This window comes from Triticum urartu, chromosome 3 (genome assembly GCF_003073215.2).
Source record: "Triticum urartu cultivar G1812 chromosome 3, Tu2.1, whole genome shotgun sequence".
NCBI classification, from domain to species: Eukaryota; Viridiplantae; Streptophyta; class Magnoliopsida; order Poales; family Poaceae; genus Triticum; species Triticum urartu.
The window spans coordinates 439,832,993-439,857,292 of NC_053024.1; the positions used below are offsets into that span (position 1 = coordinate 439,832,993).

Sequence of the window (24,300 nt, forward strand, 5' to 3'; positions counted from 1 at the left end):
CCGACCGCCTCATAGGCGTAGCCGCCCTGCCCCGCCACACCGCCGTCACTGTCCATTCCATTGTCGTCATTGTCCCTCCAGTGGCAAAAGGGCGATGGAGGGCTCCAACAACCTTGTCCAGCGGCTGCCTGCTGCTCGAAGAGGAGCCGCTCCGCCTCCTGTTGTGCGGTGCGGAGGGTCACTGGGACTAATGCCTACGGCACCCGTGGAGCTCTGACGACATGCTTGACCATGCCGGTGTTGCGGAGGAGTCACTAAGTGATCATTCCTTGCCGACCTTAGCAAGCTCACCATCAACGTGGCGACAGCACCTAGCGGCCATCTCCGTGGTGGTGACGGAGCAGTCGAGGGCCGCACAGCAGCGAGGACCTGGCCGTTGGTGACACATTCCGGTGTTGCGCCGGACTTGGCGATTGGCGGGAGGCATTGCGTCGCTCGTACTGCGCATGTTGCTGCGCCGCGCGCTCCTCCTCGAAGACGACAACCCTCAAGCCCGAGGGACCGCTGACACCGCCACCTTCGAGTTAATGGAGGATGTGGCCCCATACCTTCGTGATCGCCGACAACAGCTCCTCCTTGACGGGGCGGTGGTTGGGACGGGACGGCGACGCCGGCTTGTTCTAGACGCGTTGTCTGATATGGACGCCGCGGTTGGGCGGGGGCGATATCGGCTCCTCCTCGACGCAACGTCCAATCTGGACGCTGCGGTTGCGTAGGGGCGACGCCGGTACCTCCTTGACTCACCAGAGTGGGGACTCCGGCTCGCGCTTCACGCGATGGCACGGCCGGGACGATGGCTACTCCTTGACGCGCGTCGTCGATGATGGAGTCGGGCACATGTGACGGAGCGAACGCTTCTCATTATCTCCATCTAACCGATAAATTCTTCGTCCGTCAGAACGGCCTCCGCGAGGAGGAGGGGCTGTTGCTCTGGCGTCTGGTTCTCCTCGTCACGCGGAGGGGATGACGATATCCTCGTTGCCAGAGGAGCCAGCCGCCGTAGATGCCGAGGGGCCCTGAGAGCGATGACAGCGGCGGATCCACCCGAAGAAGAACTACCACCGCTACCGCCTATCGGCGTGGAGAACCGTGACTTCAATATCGCCACTGGAGTTTTGGGGGCTCGAAGAGGCGGAGAATGTGTGGATGTGGATCGCCGGTGCGCGGCTTAAATAGCAGCGGCCACGGCCAGCCGAATAGGGAGTCAACTCGTTCAATACGGCGCAGCGGCCGGAGTTGATTTCTCGGGACGTGGCGTCATATTGAAGCGGCAACGCCCGAGAGGTCGCGCCCATCACCGAAACTATAGTATATTATAGCGGTGCATCTCAAATTCTATATCCAAGGCAATGTCATTTCATTCAAAGGATATAATTTTTTATGGGGTCTAGAATAATGTATTCTCTTTGAAATACAAAGGTTGATTCATATCCTACATAGAAATATTATTCCGCTCTATAAATCAAAGGGCTTCAAAGAAAAAATTCCAGCAAAATTCTTATCTTTTGGAATTTCTAAAAGAATTTTGTAAATCCTACTCTATACAAAAATATAATTCTGCTTCTATAAACCAAAGGGCTTTGAAGAAAACATTTCTACAAATTCTTATCCTTTAGAATTCATATAAGTTTTCTATAAATTATAAGGGGCCTAACGGGTTTTTGTGCACGGATCGGTGCACCAACTTGATTCTTGACTGCCAGTCCACCGGCTCGATTGTTAATGTCCTTTCTTGACGACCAGTGTGAAACTCCACATACATCAGCACAAGAAAAGTAGGGTTGAAGATTTCGAGCTGTAAAAGTGATAGTGGAAAAGGAAGATTTGAGCAGCGAATTAAAGAAAAACTAAGCCTGACCGAACGCCAGAGATTATGACTTGCTTCAATAATAATGACCATGACGCTTAGTCGGCATGTTTCAGCTTAGGTAGCATCCAATGTACTCCCTCCGTTCCATAATACAAGAGTGTTTGTCAAACGCTCTTGTATTACGAGACGGAGGGATTATCTTTCAATAGGGTCTCTCTATGAGAAATATTTACTATTCGTTACAGTAGAAAACATGTCTCTTCTTTGGGCAGAAAGCAGTAAAAATGTCATGATGTTGCCTTCAAATTTTATAAGGCCCTTAAGTGCAACAAAAAAAATGCATCCAACTGAATAAAAAAAAAGGCAGATAACAGATAAAAAAGATCAGTTGATTTCGCAAACAAAACAAATGAAATTTTTTCAGTTTAGACACTAGACTGCTCTTTTTTTAGAAATGATATACGCATGTACACTGAAATAAATCTAAAAATGCGAGCACTCATGACAAGTTTAGGACTTAAACCATGAACCTAACTATTTGAGCTATGCTCACTTCGCAGTAGATTGCTCCTCTTGATAGAAGTTGAACATGCATTTTTTTTTAATATTTTCATATGTCTTGTTGTGTATCTATACAATTTGCAGTTTAACTCTATGTGCCCTACAAAAAAGAGAGGAAAATGGGTAAACTGGATGGTGAATAAGGTTCATGCCATAACAATAAGTTTTGACACTATTTTCTTCCAGTGTATTACTTTGCAGAAAGGAGGATGCTCATCAGCAAAGGTACCTTTCTAATCTCAAGCTCGAATGTTCCTGGCATGAACAGTAAAATAAAAAAGAAACAAAAAAAATCACAAAATTCTGATTTTTTGGCAAACTTTAAGAAATGTTTGAGGTGCATGCAAATTTTCATCATGAAATCACATTGTGGTGGTCGTGGCAAAAAAACAAAATTAGAGCTCCCAAATGCGTTTGAAAGTAACATTTCATAGCACCAATTTTGTTTCACTATTTTTACTATCTCTTTGAATTTACTGTTCATCGAAAGGTTTTAGACTTAGTAGAACTAAAATCAGGTACATAAGGTGCGGTTTCAGTACTACTAGGAGGAGGTTAGCCTTGATGGGCAGGTGGTGCCTCAGAAGGACACCTTTTGATATTTGGGGTCAATGCTGCAGAAGGATAGGGATATCGATGAAGAGGTGAACCATCGAATCAAAGTCAGATGGATGATGTGGCACCAAGCTTTTGATGTTCTCTGTGATAAGAGAGTACCATATAATCTAAAAGGCGGGTTCTATAGGACGGTGATTCGACCGGGCGCTAAGTGTTGTCCGACTAAACTATACATGTTCAACGGTTAGGTGTGGCGAAGATGCGCATGTTGAGATCGATGTGTGACCACACAAGGAAGGACTAGGTCTGGAATGATGATATACGAGATAAAGTTGGTGTAGTAGTGATTGAAGAGAAGTTTGTCCAACAGCGTCAGAGATATAATTTTAAGCAATTTTTTCCATCGGTCAAAGACACAAAATAATTGATTTTTACCGGCTGCAGTACTAAGTATTAACATTGAAACTTAACATATTTTTAAAAGTCGTCAAAATGAATTGAATCTTATTTGAAAACGCCAGTCGCGAGAAACACGAATATGAAAACAAAACTTAATTTGAAATTTTTGTTAAAAGATATAGAACTTTGAAAATCGAAAGCCAAAATAAAAGGTCGGCACTAGGGACCTCAGTGCCCCCGTGCTTGCATGCTGCAAATCTTCGTCCCAATGGATATACCATACCTAGGTTTGCCCCGCGTCCATGATACAATTCTTGGTTATGAGAGGTTATTGTGGTAGAAGGCGGGAGTAGGAGTTGAGGGGCTAGATAGATTTGTGAGAGAGTAGTCTTTTGTTTTTCTCTTGGAGCCGGAGCTCCCGTGAAGGCACTTTCATCTCGCAATGATTCTTGTAAATATTATTTCTCTCTTCTATTATAAAAATACGGTACACCATTGGCATACTCTTGAAAAAAAAGAGGTTATTGTGGTTTAGATGACATGCCATACATTAAATTTACATGCATTACTATAACTACGACCATTAGTAATTATATTTGCATAGTGCAACAAAATTCAAATGTGAGCTCGAACTCATATGTCATTTCATAACTACCAACCGTTAGTCGTTGCATCCCTCTCTTGAACAGAACTCCAATACTCTAGCTCTCCATTGACTATTATAAGAGGTTCCAACTTTTTTCTGATTTAAAGGAGTTGAGGGGCTAGATAGATTTGTGAGAAAGTAGTCTTTTGTTTTTCTCTTGGAGCCGGAGCTCCCGTGTAGGCACTCTCGTCTCGCATGGATTCTTGTAAACATTATTTCTCTCTTCTATTATAAAAATACGGTACGTCATTGGCGTACTCTCGAAAAAAAGATTACATTAAATTTACATGCATTACTATAACTATGACCATTAGTAATTATATTTGCATAGTGTAACAAAATTCAAATGCGAGCTCGAACTCATATGTCATTTCAATAACTACCAACACTTAGTCGTTGCATCCCTCTCTTGAACAGAACTCCAATACTCTAGCTCTCCATTGACTATTATAAGAGGTCCCAACTTTTTTCTGATTCAAATATATATGGACGGATTTTAATATATTTGTTCACTCATTTTAATCTGGGGGTGGCTGCTCGGTGAGCGTCCACTCATTTTAATCTGTATGTATAGTTCATGTTGAAATATTCAAAACATTATAGTATTTCTGAACGGAGGAAGCATAATACTACTACCTCCGTCATGGTTTATTGGTCCCCGTAGTATTTTATAGTACCAAAATTTGATCATAGATTTAACTAACAAAATATTTATGCATGTCATCAAAGATTATATCATTGAAAATTTTGTTTAAATACAAATCCAATAATATATTTCTTTTACATGCATTAACATTTTATTAGTTAAACTTTTGATCAAATTTTGACATAAATTGCAAAGAGTATCAATAAATCAGGACGGAAGATAGTAGTCCTGTGTGGCAGCGAGCCCTGACCCATTTCTCTTGTGATTATTAGTTAATTTTGTGGAGACAGAGGGGGAGTTTTCAGTTGAGATCTGTGCCCTCGTCCCGAGGAAGCCTTTATTTAAGCCCTCGTCTCCCAGAGCTACTCCCACTCCGTTCCGTTCCATTCCCCAGCCTTAAACCTTTCGACTCTCCACCGCCCCAGCCCCTAGAGCAGAGCGAGGACTCGAGCACTAGCCCGTCTGCTCCTCCTCGTCCTTACCTCCTCTGGTTCAACCGCGGTTGGTTACGCAGAGCCAGCCAAGAACCGTATACACCGGGGGAGCAAGTCGGGGGTCGGGACGGCGATGAAGTACGTGGTGGTGACCGGCGGCGTGGTGAGCGGGCTGGGCAAGGGCGTCACCGCCAGCAGCATCGGCGCCGTGCTCAAGGCCTGCGGCCTCCGCGTCACCACCATCAAGATCGGTACGTAGCCATTCACCCCATTCCTTCCCATCCCCCGTCCCCGTGCCGGTTGTTTCTCTGGAAGGCTAAGCTCTAATTTTGGCCTTCCAGCACAGAAGTAACCGCCGCGAACCCAGACACGGAAAGATTAAAAAAAGGATTTTTAACACGGCTTTTGATCCGTCCTGCCTCCCGTATGCTGGTGCCCAGAGGTCCAAAAACAAAACACCACCCTTGCTTTTCTCGCTAGAACAAGCTAGTCTAGTGTAGTCGTACTGGGATAAGGCAGCAGCAGCATTCCAAAATGTGTCCGGGGCCTGCAGCTTGGGGCCGCGTGGCAGCCACCTGTGCCAACGCGCTTGGTTGCCCTTGGTCTTTTTACAGCTGGTTCTTACAAAGCTCTTGTGCGCCAGTCTTTGCATTTTTCTTCTAATTAATCGGCAGCTCAGTCTTGCACCACTCTCCTCTCCTGGCAATCTTCTTCCCCGGTTTCCTTTTGGTCACTCATTGCCGTCCATCTTTATGAAGCGGATACCCGATCTTCATGCCGGTGTCGCCATCTTGGTTCCTTCCAACGCACGAAATCATCTCCTCTTACTGTGACATCCCATGCATTAATTTTCCCTGACTAATTTCCCTGTACTGTTCCTTTTCTTCTCCCTACGAAAAGTGCGGTTGTTTCGGTTCACTCGAGATGACTCGGCAGAGAAGAAAAAAGAATGACTGATACGTGGTGTTCGCCTGTTAGTACTAGTTAGCTCAGGTCAAGACTTTAGTTGCAAGGTTTCCATAATACAAGTTGGTGAAGGGGTTAAAGAAACCATTTATTCCATTTTATGTTAGGTGGCCATTATTCCTTCTTGTTAATTTCTCATCCTGCTTCGTCTGCTGTGACTGCTCATCTGCATGCAGATCCATACCTCAACACCGACGCTGGCACAATGTCTCCGATCGAGCACGGCGAGGTCTACGTTTTGGAAGACGGTGGAGAGGTGGACTTGGACCTTGGGAACTATGAACGTTTTCTGGACATCAAATTGACCCGTGACCACAATATAACCACAGGAAAGGTCTATCAGGTAACTTACTAGATTCGTTAGTCCTAATATGCATGTGCAATGAGATTGTGCCATCAAGTCAAAAAATTCGTCTATACGTTCCCTTTTGAACAAAGGGGAAAGGGGTTTCCCGGCAACTTTCAGGATATCTGCAAATTATGTTTGAGCATTTGATTCACCGAATATCATGCATGGAACCCACAAATCCTTATTGATTCGCTTTACGTTTCATCGTAAGATCTACTGCGGTACAATCATATGCATGTGCAGAATCATCCGGTCCTCCACTCTGCCACCCTTGTCGGGGGCTACTGATATAAGATTCAACCTGTCACATGGTGGCTTAATTGTACAGACGATGCTCTGCAGGCTGCTCCTGTCAATTACCACTAGCGAATAAAAGAATCTTTCTACTGTTGACCACCTGAGTTTTCTACGGGTTGCAAAGTAGACCAGGCAACTAGGTTTCACAAATACAGTTGAAACCTACACCAGTATGACAGTTTAAGTTAGCCGGCCGTTTACAGTTGAAACCTACACCAGTATGACAACGTTGTCTTACGGAAAAACAAATCAAGTACGTATCAGTTTTACAGCTTGTCTTAGAAACCTACCTGATCAACTTGACACCTTTGACAAGGCAACTAGGTTGCCGGTTGATTTTTTGTATTCGAACTTTTTTGGGGTTCTTTTAATTATCAATTGCAGGTGCTGGTTCTATCTTCTGGAAGTTAACAGCATTTTCCCTTGTAAAATCCTCACACCAGGCTGTCATTGACAAAGAAAGGAGAGGAGACTACTTGGGGAAAACCGTCCAGGTTTGTCCTCAGTATATACTGTGTAGCTGGAGCATTCATGCGAAACAGCATATATGACAAGAGATTACTGGCTGTTGATTTATCTTCCTTTTCAGGTTGTGCCACATATCACAGATGAAATTCAGGATTGGATCGAACGCGTGGCGATAAAGCCGGTCGACGGTAAAGAAGGGCCTCCTGATGTTTGTGTAATAGAGCTCGGTGGCACTATAGGTAAACAGAACAATTTCACATGTAGCACAGCTTGCAATGCCACATACTTTTTTTTGACGGTGCAATGCCACATACTTGAAGCATGGATGTGGAAGTAGTTTAGCCTATTTTCCCTCACTTGTTCCTATAGCTGTGCAAGCCTGCCCAGTGCAGGGACAAAATCTTTTCTCGCCGCGCATAATGACAGTTGCACTGTTGATGCAGGGGATATTGAATCAATGCCTTTTATTGAAGCATTAGGTCAATTTTCATACCGTGTCGGTCAGTAAAGATCAGCTCTTCCCTGAATGCCCATATCTGTTTTGGCATTTGTTCGCTTTTACACATTTAGCTTAAGTTGACACATCATTTCCTTATTCTGAGTTGCAGGACCTGGAAACTTCTGCCTGGTCCACGTCAGCCTTGTTCCGGTACTAAATGTAGTTGGTGAACAGGTATGTTTTACTCATTTGAACAAAGAGCCAAGATAATGAGAAGTTGTTGCAATGCACACTTCTGTTGAGGTCCATGTCATGTAGTACTACTATATGCCAAATAGGTACTTTTTGCAAAGAAATATAAGTACTTGAAAAACCATTTTCCTGAATGATATGAACTATGAAACTGTAATTGTACTTGTAGTTCCCGCTGAGATGCAATTTGGCTTAAGCAAAGTGGCACTTTGTTATTATAGTAAAAAGGGAAGGAGGAGACGAACATAAAAAATATATTGAATTATTGATGGATCTCTCAAAACAGACTCAGCTGGTTGTAGGTTTGTTTGGTGAGGTTGGTCGTGTTTTTCTCTCTTTTCTTTTCTGGACTTGTCATTGGCGGGTGAGGTGCTCATTGCAAATCTTTGTAAACCTTGTCCGCTCACGCTTCTTTGGCGCTTTCTTCTCAATGAAAATGACATGTGCCCGAACGTGTTTGCTCTGAGTTTATTGCATTCGACATTTTCTTGCAAATTATGATATATCTTTCATTTATGCAGAAAACTAAGCCTACCCAACATAGTGTTCGTGGCCTAAGGGGACTTGGGTTGGCACCTGACATTTTGGCATGCCGCAGTACCGAGGTACACAATCTAACCTTCATTCTTTCATTCCTTTATAGCAAGCACTCTATGGTCCATTACCCTTTTGTGCTGAAAATTGCTTCACTCAGCCATCTCTGTGATTTTGACAGCCACTGGAGGAACATGTGACAACCAAGCTCTCACAATTCTGCAATGTGCCAGTAATGATGATTAATTTGAAGGCTATTTTAAGTTTTGTCTCTTGCTGGCATAGTGTTGACAATGACCTATTTGTTGCAGATCCCAAATATTGTGAACCTCCATGACGTTACAAACATTTGGCATATCCCCTTGTTGCTAAGGGTATGATGAGTTTCTTTGAAATACATGTGTTCCAAACTTGAATCTTACAAAATTGCAACCGGTGCGACTTGGAACTGCCCCTTTTTAACCAATTTACACTTGATTCTTTCTATAGGACCAGAAGGCACATGAAGCCATTCTGAAAGTTTTAGATCTTCAGCTGTATGTATTTTTTAAGTTTATTCATCACCTGATAGTATGAAGGAACAATGGTGACATTTCAATGTGTTTGTTCCACTCATGTATGCAGTGTTGGCAAAGTACATCGAGAACCTAAGTTGTCTGAATGGACCGAAAGAGCCAGCAAGTTTGACAAACTGAAAACTCCGGTAGGATTACTTATGCTCTTCTTTTTAGCTCACACTTTTCTGTTGTGATGGGTGTCATGTTGCCTTTGTTTTCTATATATACATAGGTTTTTTATAGCTGATAATTATTGCACAATTTGCTTCCAGGTTAAGATCGCCATGGTTGGAAAATATACCGGCCTGTCGGATTCTTATCTATCTGTTTTAAAGGTGAAGTTATTAAATACTACAAACTACTCCCTCCGTTCCGAAATATAAGTCTTTCTAGAGATTCCACCAAGTAACTACATACGGAGTAAAATGAATGAATCTACACTTCAAAATATGTCTACATACATCCGTATGTTGTATTTCATTTGAAATGTTTAAAAGGACTTATATTTAGGAACGGAGGGAGTAGATTACAAAGAGTAACATACTAAGCTACAAATACAAATAGGTCCCTTCAGTCCTGCTGCTACCTTAGAACTGTAGGGTTCACTGATTTATCTTGTTTGACCCTTGTTCCAGGCTCTCTTGCACGCATCAGTTGCTATGGAAAGGAAACTTGTACTGGAGTGGGTTCCTTCCTGTGATCTTGAAGATTCTGCAGCCAAAGAGGTCGGTGTTGTTGAGTATGGGCTCCCCATTAGTTTTGTTTTCCTCCATGAACCTACCACTGATGCTTTGGAGGTGCTTGCTTTGCGTAGACCCCTGAAGCCCATCAGAAAGCATGGAGACTACTGAAGGTTAGCACATTTAGCATTCTTGACTACTGCCATGATGCAATTCTTGATACTTCTGTTGAGTCATCTGAAGAAAACTCTATCTCAGGGTGCGGACGGTGTGCTTGTTCCTGGAGGCTTCGGAGATAGAGGAGTTGAGGGCAAAATTCTCGCTGCGACATATGCACGGGAGAAGAATGTTCCTTATCTTGGCATTTGCTTGGGTATGCAAGTCGCTGTGATCGAGTTTGCCCGTTCGGTTATGAAACTACATGGCGCAAATAGCACAGAGTTTGACCCGGCCACAGCATCACCCTGTGTCATCTTCATGCCAGAGGTAGATTGTGCATGCTAACTTCATACTGTTTTGGATGTCCTTCTCTGTTAAGCATCAGATTTTTAATGCATATATTTTGGACAACACCTCATCAGGGCTCCAAAACCCAAATGGGGGCGACGATGCGCCTTGGATCAAGGAGGACGCATTTCCTAGCCAATAACTGCAAATCCGCAAAGCTGTAAGAAAACACTGCCGCTGGTCATCTTCCTTGATCGTATTGCGTTTAACTTTGCATTTTATCGTTTGATATTCACTCCTGTTTATGTGTGAAATATAATTATGATGAATTATCTCAGGTATGGCAATGCTACCTCCATCGATGAAAGACATCGACATAGATATGAGGTAAACACATGAAACTATTTGACGGCACGGATCATTCTATGCTTCCCTTAGTCTTCTGTATAATGGTGGAGATGTAATAATTTTATTGTTTTTTCAGGTGAACCCTGAAATGGTTCCATTGCTTGAGAAGGCGGGTCTTTCATTTGTTGGCAAGGATGAAAGTGGAAGACGCATGGAGGTATATATACTTGTTAAAACAGTTGCTTTGATCTTCAATATGCGCTTAAGAATAAACTTCATCTACTGGATGCAGATCATTGAGCTGCCGAATCATGTGTTCTTCATCGGTGCACAATTCCATCCTGAATTCAAGTCAAGACCAGGAAAGCCATCTCCGCTTTTCTTAGGTATCACACAACTCTAATCTTGATACAGCACGTGTTCATTGAGATTAATCTTGGGTGTCTGCATTTTCTGAATACTAACGCATCTAACGATCACAGGGTTAATAGCGGCAGCATCCGGACAACTAGACCTGCTGCTCAAGCGCAGCTGCGGCGTCATCAGTTCGAAACCGACACCACCCAGATATAGCACCAACGGCACCGGCACTGCGGTCCTGGCCATAAAACCTTACCTCAACGGGCACGCGAAGAAGGCACTCACCAGTTTGGTGAACGGATGCTACGCGAATGGCAACGGCATCCACATCTAACTGAGCAGCCACGGCGTCACACAACATTCGTTTCTGCTGCTTTGCTCGTATCCTCTCATCTCTTTTTTTCCGGGATTTCTTTGGTTTTGGATTTGGAACTGCTCAAATGAGGAGGCGAAGGGGTGTTTTAAGTGTTTTGCATGCCCCCCCTCCACGAAAATCTCCTCTCACTTGGAGCAACTCCATTGAGGATCTGGAGCTGCCAGAGGAAGTGTTTGGCTAGCCTAAAAGGTTAGCTATTGAAGCTCCGGCCGTCAACACGCGTTTCTGATATTTTTACGAGGAACGTCCTCCAGTCATGTTGAAGCAAAGGCTGTTTCCCCTAGGGTCTAGTGTGGTGTATTCCTTTTGTTTTCCCAAAACTGTTTTGTATCTTCAGTGGACCGAATGAACGGAAACCAGATTTACTTGGTCTAATAGTTATCTTTCTGAATCAACAATATGTATCACTTTAATGTTGAGTGCTAGTAATAGTCTCACTTTATTTATTTCCAATAAATTGCACTAAATCCTATACTCTACTAAAGATTGACAGTTATGGGTATTGAACTGAGCTCCTAATATACCCACTCTATTCCTTGTCTCCAAAATTCCTACAAGCCGTGGAATTATCCAAAATTTTGCACATGGAATGTAGTGAAGTACTTGTACTATTTCTAAGGGGCCATATTGAATCAACTTTTATCAATGTCAGAGTGCCATTGTTTCATAACGAGGCATCTTGCAGGCCAGTTTTGTGATATCTCTCATACAGCTGACTGCTACTATGTTAATGAATTCTTGCAAGGATAATTTAGAGAGAACCCCATGATACGGAGTTGTACATTAGCCATAATATACTGTCATGGAATATAAGAACCTTGAGAACATGATGATGGATAGGACGGTCCACAGAAAGCGGCAGACCTTAATAATCACCCGCTGCTGTCTCCGGTTAAACCAAGCAACGTAGCGTAAGGCAGTCTCCAAAATCGCATCCCCATCTAGAAAGTATACCTGTTCATCCTTTACATGGTTAGGTACCAGAAGAGTACTCCTGTCTCTTGAGACGCAGTAGGCAAACATGTTTAAGTTCAAACTGAAGACATGCAACTACAAAACCGGACGACCAAAGTACTTCCTCTGTTTTGTTATAGTATCTCTCTTTGCCCTTGTGGGTCTTTGTTTCAAAATAGTTGTCCATTTAGGGAATCAAGGGTGTAGTTATTGAAATGTTTTCACTCCCTACCCCTACTTTATGCGTTGAAAAGGATTACATAGTTGCTGTAACTTATAGGTCCTGAATTCCTTAGATTTCTTAATACCCTCGGTGAGTATGCATGTGGAGTTCTGGAGAGAGATATAGAAACAGAGGGAGTATACGAGAAGAGTAGTGTCCAAAAACCAACTTGTTTCGTATGCACAAAAAAGAAATATATACGGTAATCCCAATATCAAAGAAAAGTTCAGTAAATGAAGGACTTACCGGTAGGCAGTTAACGGCAGCCAATGCCGCAGACACATGAAGCAAACAACTTAAACAATTTTCCAAGATATAGGGAACATCTGCAATAAGAAGGAAGAATGCCCATCGGGGCCTGTAGGGGGATAACTTAACAGAACTTGCTGTCGATGACAGATCACCAACATAAACAAAGGTTCCCCCACAGGGACTCGGACCGAAGTTATCATTTGTAGCATGTGATGACGATAAATTTCCTTCTTTCTGTAAACACTCCAAAGAATATGGCCTGGCGTAGGAGATCTCTATCCATGAAAACCCAGGGGTAAGAACAGGTACCAAGCAGTACTCCTCCTGCCAGCATTAATAAAAATCACAGTTGGTAAATCATACAAAAAGGATTACTGTTACTACAAAGGAAAAATTCCTCAAGATTATGCATGAAGACTCCAAATTCATTATGACATTGTAGTAATACTCGCAACAAAAATCTTACCTCCAAACAGGTACAGTTACTGTCATCATCTTCTGTACCACGCCATCCATTTCCACATTTTTTAAGTTTAACTACGTCTTTTGCAATCAAACAATACAAGTCCTCAGTTTGTTTCTTGTCACTTACTTTGTCAGTCCCAGGAAAATACGCGGAGCCATTACAGGAAAATTTCCCAAACACTATCAGTTCATCTGGGCAAGATAGCTTGTCATTTATCTGCCAGAGATTCTTGCTTGCATCCATCCATGAGTTGGGGACACAATAACCTTTGCCAGAATTAGTAGCACCATAGCTCTGAGAACCACCAAGAAACTCATGACTACTGGTTTTCTCTACAGTGCCTTGAGCCAGCATTTTCATCCAATCGTCAGTTCTTCTTATGTTCAGACCATCCACAGACAAGATAACATCATGAACAGACAATGACCTTGACAGAGAAGATGATTGTGAGACTCCCATGACCTGTTATGCAGCCATTTAGAATCGCAAGATTGCGGAGATAAAAAATGATGAGAAGTGAAAGGAAACAGACTTACAATAAGTCCATCACCACTCACGTAGAGAGGACAGAGGACCAAAGGAAGTAATAATGCCATCAGCACACATGCTGCACAAAACTATTTAACATGAAATCATAACAGCTACTCCCTCCGTTCCTAAATATTTGTCTTTCTAGACATTTCAACAAGTGACTACATACGAAGCAAAATGAGTGAATCTACACTTTAAAATATGTCTACATACATCCGTATGTGGTAGTCATTTGAAATGTCTAGAAAGACAAATATTTAGGAACGGAGGGAGTACATCATTACGAGGCTTATGAGAATATTGCAGAAATGGTACTTCTAAAATATGGTAAGGTATACAAGTATACAATTAAAAACCTCCATGGTGCCACATCTAAGATTGGAAGTGTGTGCAGATGGTAAGGTATACAAAGCTTATAATCCAGTACACCTTGATCTGTATCATCATGTACTTAAATGCTCATGCAGAAGTTTCTAGCTAGTGTCACACTTCTCTGACCTGATGTCAACTATCATTATTATACAAGCAATTATTGTTATCCGGTTCATACTTCATACCTCTCAGGCCCTGGTTAATCATAAAGTATACCAAGAAATGTATGGTAAAACAACCTACTAGTAAAGACCAAAATCAGCTATCAGATGTCTCGGTCAAGGAAAATTTTCCCAATGGTTTACTATAGACATATACATGCTAATATATTCCACAACAAATTTGTAGGGATAAATCTATTTATTACCAGTATGAGGATATTAGTGCATGATTACCCACTGTAGGATACTAAATTTCCAATATCTGTTGGGCAATCGTCTAACTGAGGCATCCAATTGTATCTTATGCCAATCAACATAAAGCTAATTGTTCTTAGTTCTTGTTTGATGTCCTCGTTACTGCAAGAATACTAGATATATGTGCTTCTCTTTATCTGAGCACCAAGGGTCACTACAACTTAATATGGCATACCACAGATATTGAAAATAGATGTTTGCAGCAAGAATACAAGTTACATGTGATTCTTTTTATCTGAGCACTAAGGGTCTCTATAATTTAGCATGGCATACCACACATATTGAAAATAGATGTTTGCGGGAAGACTTTGAAATTAATTCATGCAAATCAGGATAACTTACTATAACATTATGCCAAATTCCCGCGCAATATATCCGAAGCATTGAAAAGAGGGGTAGATTCTCAAGCAGGTCATAGTTCAGAGCAACTAATGCCCCAGGAAAAAGTACAGCCATGAATATTGCAACATATTCCATCTGTACACCCTCGCTGTAGCATATTGAGCAATGAACATACCAGCAATTCAATAGTGTGCCAAAAAAAACATCAGTAGGTGGAAGTAATATTATGAAACAACACTCAGAGTTTTAGAGTATCAAAGAACGGAAGATACATTTAAGCACAGGCAACACATCTCACAAAAAAGGTGCACGAGCAGATGAGGGATAGACCTTGCAGCTGCAATAGCATGTCCGAATTCATGAAAAGCAATAGATAAGATTGTTGATGCTATGATGATTGAGGTGTCCATTATTGATCCGCTGAAGCTGGGAGCCTACAATGAGTGAAACGCGTGCTGAGTGGTTGATTTGGAAAATTGAAAGAACGAAGCATGTCTCCTCACCAGTATATTTGGTAACCAGGCGCTAATGGATCCGCGTCTAAAATATAATGCACCAATTGGATCCCACAATAGCAACTGAAAATTGCAACAGAACAATATAACAATCCAAAATTGAATAGAAATGGTATGTTAACTACCTACTGTAGCCATCTCAGGAACCAATGAACTAGGAAGATACAGATTGACAGCATTAATGGATTTATTAATATAGGCAACAATTTCAATATTTTTGTGATGGCTACTAGAGCTGCAATGAAATCTTTGTGTGGAAAAGGCAGGCCATGATGGTGGAAAACCAGAAACCAACTGCCTTTTGGCGGATGAAGAAAACAAAGTGAATATATTCAGGGAACTGAGTGAAAAATCTCAGTGCCCTATCTGCTCTCTGAAGTAGGTATCAAGATACCAAGGTCACATACAGATGAATATATCACATAATCAGCAAGTATCATAAATTTTTCAAGTCAAAAATAAAATTATTTAAGCAGCAACATGGCATGATATTGTGAGATTCATGACACAGAGGTATACTATCGAACTTTGGAACAAACATAATAATCGGAACAACTACATTTCATTATTTGCCATAATAATGAGAGTTAACTTACCAAAGATATACCAACTAAAGCAACTAGACAGAAATAAACTCCTAAGGAAAACCATGCTCTGGTGTATCTGCAAAAAAATAATTAACTCGGTATAAATTTAAGTACAATCAATGACTAAGCTCTAAATTGTGAGTAACAAGGGAAATTATGTGATCTTCATAGTAAGATGGCTCTTAACAGAATATTCTTCTCAGCCAACAAAATAAGTACATCGTATATGCTTAAGTTTTCCAGAGAAAAATAGGAATTAAACATTGCTATCAGGTGCTAAATTTGTCATCGACCTTTAGCATGCCAGATCTGCCAGAACATATTTTAACTTTTGGTGTGGTGTGTGGACAAAATTCTTCCAAAATGACTTGATGTGTCGAACTAACTGTTTATCTACACATGTGGATAGCATGGGTGTGTCGTAAGATAGATATATGATTCAAGCCATGCAAAAGAAATGTCGCAAACAGATACAATGACTTGACTTGGTTAATGTAAATGGTACTTATCTTTGTACAGATGCCAAGGAAAATCGGAGCTATGTGGAATTTGCACAAATGAGAAAAAATGCAGAATTATAAAAACTTCAAGGGCTAAGATAAAGCATACCTAGCATGTTTCCACCCCAAATTGAATATCATGTCGTTGAAGACATAAATTTTGTACTCACGATACCTGAAGTTCGCATGGGCACAATAAGTGAGCATAACAGCCACTTTCTGTACTAATACTAACATAAAATGACGACAACGAAACAGGAAGCTAAATCAAAGCTGATTTAGATCGAGTGGATTGGGTAAGTTTAGCTGGGGAGAAATCGGGACAGAAGAGAGAGAGGCCGTGTGGATTGCCTTACCAGCAGGAGACGGAGCTCTCAGTGCGGCTCGCGGCGGGGCCCGAGGGCAGGGTCACCGACGCGCGCCCGCGCCGCCGGCTGCGTCCGCCGCCGCCGCCGATCATTTGAGAGCGGAGAAGCACCGAGTCGTCGGCTTGGCCACCGCAGGTATTATTCCGGAAAAATAGTTGGGTACTTAGCACGCCGTCGGATCTACTACATCGGAGGGCAGATCTTGGCGGAACTCTCAGTCTGAGGCTGAAGGCACAGACAGTTTTTGCAAAGAAGCCCCTTCGGTTTCCCACATTTGCACCTCCGCTCCTTGTCCACTTTTCTTCTTTCCCTTCTGCCCGTTTGTCTCCCCATTCCGAATCGCATCTCGCGGCGGCCGGCGATCCCCCAGAAGCGAAGATCTATCGGGGTTGCGCAGCACCACCGCCGACGGAAACTCCGGCGCGCGCGGCCGCACCACCGTGACGCGCCTCTTTCGCCGCGCCTCCGGTCATATTTCGGTAGGGGCGATCGAGCGGGGCTGGTTCCCAGGAGAAGGGATAGGAGAGGATGATACTGCTCCAGTCCCCATCCAGGTTCCTACTCCAGATCCTCAAGGATCGCATCGTCAGGTATGTCGCTGCTCAGCCGATCTTTCTTCGTGGACCCAGAAGGTATATCGCATGTGGCTCATGCGAGTATTCGCGCTGCAGCGGCGACAAGGGCGTGGACATCGATTGCCACACGGTGGAGTTCGACGATGTGCGGTATCATGTCCAGGTTAGTGCATAGCATCCTCCTGTCGAATCTGAATGCCCATTTCGTTTTGCTGTCTTAAGGTCATTTATTTTGTGTGTAGGGGGGTAATAGTAGGAACAAATCTGAGCTAAAGAAGCCGCATTCCGGCTTTATTTAAATTACCTGGCGCTGATGTTTGTGTCTTTAGTACTGAAGTTTTGGTGTTCTAGTGTGGGTTTCTTTGCTGTCTAACTTCCTATTATGTAAATCCTGACAATGCTGTTCTTCAAGCACTGCAATTGCAAGCTGAAAGTAAAGTTATATTTGCTAAAGAGTGGAGTGCTTCCATTGCTATTGTTTGCAACCAGTGGTCAGCTTATGCTCTGTATACTGATGGACATTAGACTTCTGTTGCAGTTTTCAATGAGGAATCCGAAGGTAATGGTGCTATCAGTGGCATTGCCCCTTGCACCTCCTGAGGCTATTCTGTATGACGGGCTTCCTCTTGGTGCTATTGATGCTATAAAGGCGGCTTATGGGGCAGTGGTTCAAATTCTTGATCCTCCAAAGGACTGCTTTGATCTCACAATGAAGATAAACTTAACAAAGCTTCCGACAGATGAAGGTTCTAGAGTTCCCTTTCCAAGGTTATCATTGTCTTGTTGTGCTACATGATCATTAGCTGGTGGTGTCTATCTTAGATGTTCTCCATGGGCAAAATAATACTTTTAGTGCAAGTGATGGTTGGAAACAAGTTCATCTTTTCACATGTAGATGTAGATATCTCCTCCTGTTATCTTGAACTGGTTTGTATTTCCGTTCTTAGTAATGGAAAGGGGTAAATGCCCGGTTCGAAAAAAAAATGTAGATGTAGATACCCTGGAGTTTATAATCTTCAGAAATACGTCAGATATGTACTGTATTACACACTTGTTTGCCCAGGACTCGGACACGGATGTTGTTTGCCTAGATCATGGAAGCAGTTTTATTTTTGTGTGTGAAAATGCCTAAATGGAAGGGATGTGGAACTCGCCTTAGTTAATATGAAACCTTAACTTTCCTATAGTCTTGTTTGCAGGAGCTCAGTAATGGGTTCTGGATATCAATTCTATCTTTCCACTGAAGTCAACTCATTTGCATTTTTAAGTTTGTGGTGTCATAATGATGCCGAGCCTCTTTACTAGTTTTTCATTGTTGGTGATTTTCCCGTACTTGGGCCAATCACACTGTTGGTTGCATGATTAATTGCTTATTTTTCGGAACAAGGGAGTTGGTTGAAGTACAATCTGCAATTTTTTGGTTTTGGTCAAGCCTGCCCGAATCATAACAATCTATTTTGTCTAGTTCATGCTCTCAGTTGAAATTGCCATCTAACTACCTATTGCATTTCTTATGTTCCAGAGCAGCGGAATGTTGTCTTGACACAAATTGCATCTGTGAGAGAGGTTGTGCTGGGTGCACCGCTGAAGCTTCTGCTCAGGCATCTAGCTTCAAAGACAGTGGCTCCTAACGTGGATAAGCTGGTTGCCCTTGTTCACCGTCCTAATGAATCATTCTTCCTTGCTCCCCAGGTATGACTTTCAGATTAGACATCTCAAATCTGGGTATATTACACTGAAACATCACCGTTTTGTGGCTACTAACTCCTGGCTGCTTTGTGAATCTGTTGGTAGACATATTTTATTATTTCAAATTATTTGTGTATTTGATTTTTAGTGTCGGTTCTTAATTGTATCTTCTGCATATTCACTCGATGAAATTATTTTTTCCCAGGCAGACAAAGTTACGGTTGTATACCCAATGAGGTTCCAGGATTCGATTGATATTGTCTTAGCAACTTCGTTTTTGCAGGTATTATGGACACTTATAGCTTTTGTGGCTTCAGTTTCTTCTTTTGACCTTTTATGTTCATCTATGTTAGACTGATATTTAGTCTTTCAGCACTGCTGTCATTTTATGATTAATGAATATATTTGCCGTACCAGATTCATGAGTTTGAAGATTTGGTGAATTTCAATGTTTACATAACTATCTTATGCAAAGCCGTTTGGTAAGCCACAATTTCCTGGGAGCACTCTGCTGAATGTACTTAAAATTTGGGATGGTTATGTGTAGGAATTTGTAGAAGCAAGGCGGACTGCTGCACTTAACAATGCCCCTTCCTGTATGTGGTCTCCAGTACCACCTCTTGAGTTAAAAGGCGTGAATGCTGATGCACTTGATGCAAATGCTGGTTTTGTTACTTTTGGTAATGTGTATTTCTGGCAATAGTTTTTCATATTCTTCCAAGATATCAGTTTTCTACCCTCAAAAATAAAAATATATAAATTTGTCTCACAGCCTTTCTTTATGGCAGTTGTTTTCCCTCGGCATGTTGAGGGTAGAAAGCTAGACAAAACAGTTTGGAGTTTGTTAACCTTCCATGCTTATGTAAGCTACCATGTAAAGGTAACGCCCTTGTTTTCATGGCCTGGTTTCATATTTATCAAGTTCGTGGATCCCTGAAATAGCTGTGAACCAGTCAGCAGTAGCCACTTTGCAGATTTCCCATCAATCTTACCTTTACATTTTACAAGTAGGAAAATACAAGCTGGTTTTCTGATTTAAGCTAGTTTGGGTTAGCCAGCCTTGGAACCAACTGGGAACAGTTTTATTAAGCCTGCTCCAGCATGATGTCAATTTTGTGAAACACTTTTCTTCTGCTTTACATATACATAGCTACCACCATAAGTGGTATCTTATCATAACATTGCAAGCACTCAACTGCTGCTATTTGGTGTATCACAGTGTTCTGAAGGATTCATGCACACCAGGATGAGGCGTAGAGTTGAGTCTCTGATCCAGGTAAATATAAACATTGTTTCACTGAATCAAAGCATTTTATACACCTTGTAAAATCTTTACTTCAGTTATCCAATAAGTTTGCTAGGTTTAGTCAAAACTTCAATTATTCAGTACCTTTTCGGCCTGTATAGTTATAGTAGCAAATGTGGGTTTAGTATAATAGAACAGAGGAGACTATGATCATGATGTTAACCTGCTGTTAATTATGTTTTTAAGGCAGGTATGGATATCTAGTAGTTCACCTGAGTTTGCAAGAAGGAAGAAGCTAACAAAAATAATAACGAACTGAAATGTTGAAAATCATGAGATTAAATAGGTGTGATCTAAGCCTTTATAGTAAGTCAAATTGCTAGTCATGGGAAGTCTCGAGTCAAAGGATGATGATCTTCCAATTGTTATCGACTTAAGCTTTAAAAGGCGAGAATGAAACTGAATTTGAATTGTCCCCATCTAGCAGACGCCAATTTCGAAAAGCACATTGAGAGTTAGATTACGTGGTATGAAGGGATCATGTTAATGAAACAAGATAATGGTTGAACATGGAATATCCCGTAAATGAAAGCGCTATGGAATTATGTCTTGATGGTTTGCTTATGGCTGCAGGCTTTGGACCGTGCTAAATCCGATGCAGAGAAGCTGAAGAAGTTGGTACATGGCGGGTCTTTTAGGAGACTGGTTTGTGCAAATATCAACCAAACTTGTATTTGAAAAGAAGGCACGTATCGTATTTGCATGTGTGCATATTTCACTGATTCAAACTCTCTCCCCGCAGAGCATGAAGCACGAAGGCAACTCTAATCACTGAAGGAAGACTCAGACAGGCAAATATATGAAGGTTTTGCTCAACTTTCCATCATGGGTGCTACTGGTAGAACACTTTGTTTCAACTTCCGGTAAGATTCGGGTGGCAGCCGTTGAGACAACATGAGCACCCTACTGTGGCCCATCGCTTGCTTGTTTGTTTGTTCCGGGAGGATACTGTATTTATGGTTGAAATTCGACTTGAGGAATAGGTGAGATTTAATTGGTCTTTGTAAATCTCGGTGCATACGTCCTGACGCTATTTTGCACATGGTTTTCCACAAGAAAATAAAATTAGAGTACGCAGCAGGTTGTGTACCATAGTTTTGTAGAAGAAAACGAGTCCATTTACAAAAGGAAGAGCACTAAATTAAACAAGAAACAGCACTAACTACTCGCTACACAATGCAACCCCTACCACTCTGCCAATGTCCGTAGCTTTATTTCATCAAGTTTTATTTTAACTAGCAAAAGAGCCCGTGCGTTGCAACGAGATTTTTTTTTCATAATCTTCAATGGTCATGGTCACATTTTGTTGCATCATCGAGATACACTATAACTCTCAATTTTGTGAAATCATGATCATTTTTTAAAACTCGTGCACATATTTGAAATCATGAACATTTTTAAAATTTGTGAACACTTTTTCAAATTTTTGAACATTTTCTAAAATTAAAAATATTTTTTGAATTCATGAACATTTTGTACTATTTGCAAACAGTTTTTAAAATTGTGAACATATTTTATTTTATTTTTTATTTTATGTGCAAATGGACGAACAAATGATGGATGAAAATCTGGTAATAAGGGACGTATAAAAAAAGGGAGTAAGAAACATTCGTGTCTTTAATAAAAAAGGAAAGTACTAATTAAGGGTGCAACATAAAAATAATTTTAAAAATAATTAACATGGAAGATAACATTATATTTAGAATCTACAAAATTTTCTGGGCGATTTTCATATCTAGCATGCTAAATTTGGAGTTGGGGTTTGAAAGATATAAATATTTAAAAAATACTTGAATCTGCAAAAAAAGAATTAAAAGAGAATATTTTGACCGTATTGTACCTTGTAGACCATCTGTTAAGCGACACTTGGCGAAATAGCTCTATACTACGCCAACTGAAATTCGCGAAAAAAAGCTACAAAATTGAGGATGACCGAGTTTCGAACCCAGGTCTCCTGGATGGTGGAGAAACACCCAGGCCAGTAGGCTGGTTTATTGCCTTGTGTTGTGTAAGGGTGTTTCGTTAGATGAACAAGAGCTATCGGTGGCGAGTTAAGAAATAAAAAACGAATCGTAGTAGGTAAAGATAGATTGATCCCAGTTGCGATGTGTTACCAAAAAGACTAAGTAAGGTTATCTGTAACGCCGTGCCACAAATGTCTGAACGGCCGTATCCGAATCAATTTTGTCGGTTAACGCGGTGTTGGATATGTCCGTGGACGCGTGTGTCCAAATTCTCATAAATTGGTACCAAACCTGGGAACATATGCAAATTTATATCATGACATACATCTGATATAAAACCGTGGCCGCCTGCGAAACGACCAACCGTCAATTCACCAGTTTATTTGCCTTTGCGCTCGCGACCGCCCGCTCGCACCGCCGGAAATCGCCGCTGCCACTGCCCCAAATCACCGCTGTCGCCCTAGCCTGCATCGCCTCCCCTGCCGGAGGGCGTCTCGCAGCCACCCCGGCGCTGTCGTTTCGGGAAGCAACCGCGGCTGGATTCGTCGACTCCGGCGGTCCGGCAGCCCGTATAGCTCCTCTCCACCAGCCGCTGAGCTCCCTTCTCCTTTGCGCAGCCGTCCGCAGCAGCGACCAATCCAACCGCCGGCCATCTTCTTCCACCCCACGCACAAGGTGGTGTTCGACGGAATTCCCCAAGGTAAGAAAACGATGAAAGTTCATGATTTAAATTGTGATTGGATAATATGTTTGACAGTGGTTACTCCTCATCAGTGGACGATTCATCGTCGAACGAGGAATTTGATTTGCATGAAGAAGAGGACATTGCTATGCTAGTGGCCATGCACAAGCGGTAGAAGCCAAAGCACGGTGGTTCCGTCTATGGTCGTGCGTTCATTCGGAGAGAACGGATTGATGCACACAAACGGTTGATGCGCAACTACTTTGGATCACCACCTGTTTTCCCGGAAAAATACTTTCGACGCCATTTCAGAATGTCGAAAGACTTGTTCATCCATATTTGTAATTCTGTGAAGCAGCATAATCCAGCCTTCGAGCAGAGAAGGAACCATGCCAGGTTGCTTGGCCATAGCACTGAACAGAAGGTCATTGCCGCTTTACGCATGATAGTATATGGTGTTCCTACAGATTACATTGATGACAACTTGGCGATGGCAGAGAGCACTTCTATTTTCTATGTCAAGCAATTTGCAATGACTATGGTAGAAGTGTTTGATCCATAGTACTTGATAGCACCCAATGCTCAGGACACTCAGAGGCTTTTGGAGATGAATAAAGCTCGAGGGTCTCCAGGTATGCTCGGGTATGTGGATTGCATGCATTGGAAATGGAAGAACTGCCCAAAAGCATGGCATGGACAATTCAAGGGTCGTGGGAAGTATGCCACTATCATTCTTGAGGCAGTTGCCGATCATGAAACATGGATTTGCCATGCATATTTTGGGATGCCTGGATCTTGCAACGACATCAACGTGCTTGACCGGTCACCTCTGTTTGCCAAGTTAGCCAATGGAGAAGCACCACCAATGACCTCCGAAGCAAATGGCCGCACATACAACTATGGGTACTATCTTGCATATGGTATTTACTCAAGGTGGAGTACATTTGTCAAGCCGGTTGCAAAATCCGAAGGTAAGAAAGAACTCGTCTTTCACAATGCACAAGCGGCCACTAGAAAAGATGTTGAGAGGGCTTTTGGGATTTTGCAATCTCAATTTGCTATTGTGCGAGGACCATCTATTGGGAACGCAGTATTTCAAAAAATTTCCTACGATCACGTAAGATCTATCTAGGAGATGCATAGCAACGAGAGGGGAGAGTGTGTCTACATACCCTCGTAGACCGAAAGCGGAAGCGTTTATCAACGCGGTTGATATAGTCGTACACCTTTACGATCTTTCCCGATCAAGTACCGAACGTATTTGATAGATGGTGTCCTTAAGATTCTTGTTGTACACTTCGCCTATGCGTCCAATGCTGATGTGGGCGGCCATGCTCTTTCCTAAGCTCCAGGTTGGTGCATCAAAAGAAAACTTGATGGGCTCGGTAATTGGTGCAAAAATCCTCCCAGGGACTCGAACTTGAATCGTCC

General features: G+C 42.2%; 3 protein-coding genes across 3 annotated transcripts; 2 read left to right on the forward strand and 1 right to left on the reverse strand.

The window, feature by feature from the left end:
• Positions 1–4,980: 4,980 nt before the first annotated feature.
• LOC125544248 (CTP synthase-like) lies at positions 4,981–11,540 on the forward strand. The gene is made up of 20 exons (XM_048707867.1): positions 4,981–5,305; positions 6,197–6,363; positions 7,110–7,160; positions 7,256–7,373; positions 7,578–7,634; positions 7,743–7,807; positions 8,347–8,430; positions 8,541–8,591; positions 8,671–8,733; positions 8,849–8,895; positions 8,984–9,062; positions 9,189–9,251; positions 9,552–9,641; positions 9,731–9,769; positions 9,855–10,082; positions 10,178–10,263; positions 10,382–10,430; positions 10,528–10,608; positions 10,684–10,777; positions 10,874–11,540. Exons 1-20 carry the CDS (start codon positions 5,188–5,190, stop codon positions 11,083–11,085), a joined length of 1,842 nt encoding a protein of 613 aa, XP_048563824.1. The 5' UTR covers positions 4,981–5,187; the 3' UTR covers positions 11,086–11,540.
• Positions 11,541–11,635: 95 nt separating this feature from the next.
• Positions 11,636–16,878, reverse strand: LOC125544250 (membrane-bound transcription factor site-2 protease homolog). Its single transcript, XM_048707868.1, has 10 exons — positions 16,642–16,878; positions 16,395–16,460; positions 15,795–15,861; positions 15,187–15,261; positions 15,014–15,117; positions 14,684–14,831; positions 13,559–13,639; positions 13,023–13,484; positions 12,551–12,880; positions 11,636–12,081 (listed from the first exon to the last, which is right to left on the reverse strand). Exons 1-10 carry the CDS (start codon positions 16,743–16,745, stop codon positions 11,911–11,913), a joined length of 1,608 nt encoding a protein of 535 aa, XP_048563825.1. The 5' UTR covers positions 16,746–16,878; the 3' UTR covers positions 11,636–11,910.
• Positions 16,879–16,943: 65 nt separating this feature from the next.
• Positions 16,944–21,328, forward strand: LOC125544251 (actin-related protein 2/3 complex subunit 2A). Its single transcript, XM_048707869.1, has 10 exons — positions 16,944–17,243; positions 17,325–17,391; positions 17,767–17,974; positions 18,751–18,920; positions 19,123–19,200; positions 19,465–19,597; positions 19,706–19,797; positions 20,137–20,193; positions 20,797–20,868; positions 20,966–21,328. The coding sequence occupies exons 1-10, from the start codon at positions 17,182–17,184 to the stop codon at positions 20,996–20,998; spliced, it is 972 nt and encodes a 323-aa protein (XP_048563826.1). The 5' UTR covers positions 16,944–17,181; the 3' UTR covers positions 20,999–21,328.
• Positions 21,329–24,300: the final 2,972 nt, after the last annotated feature.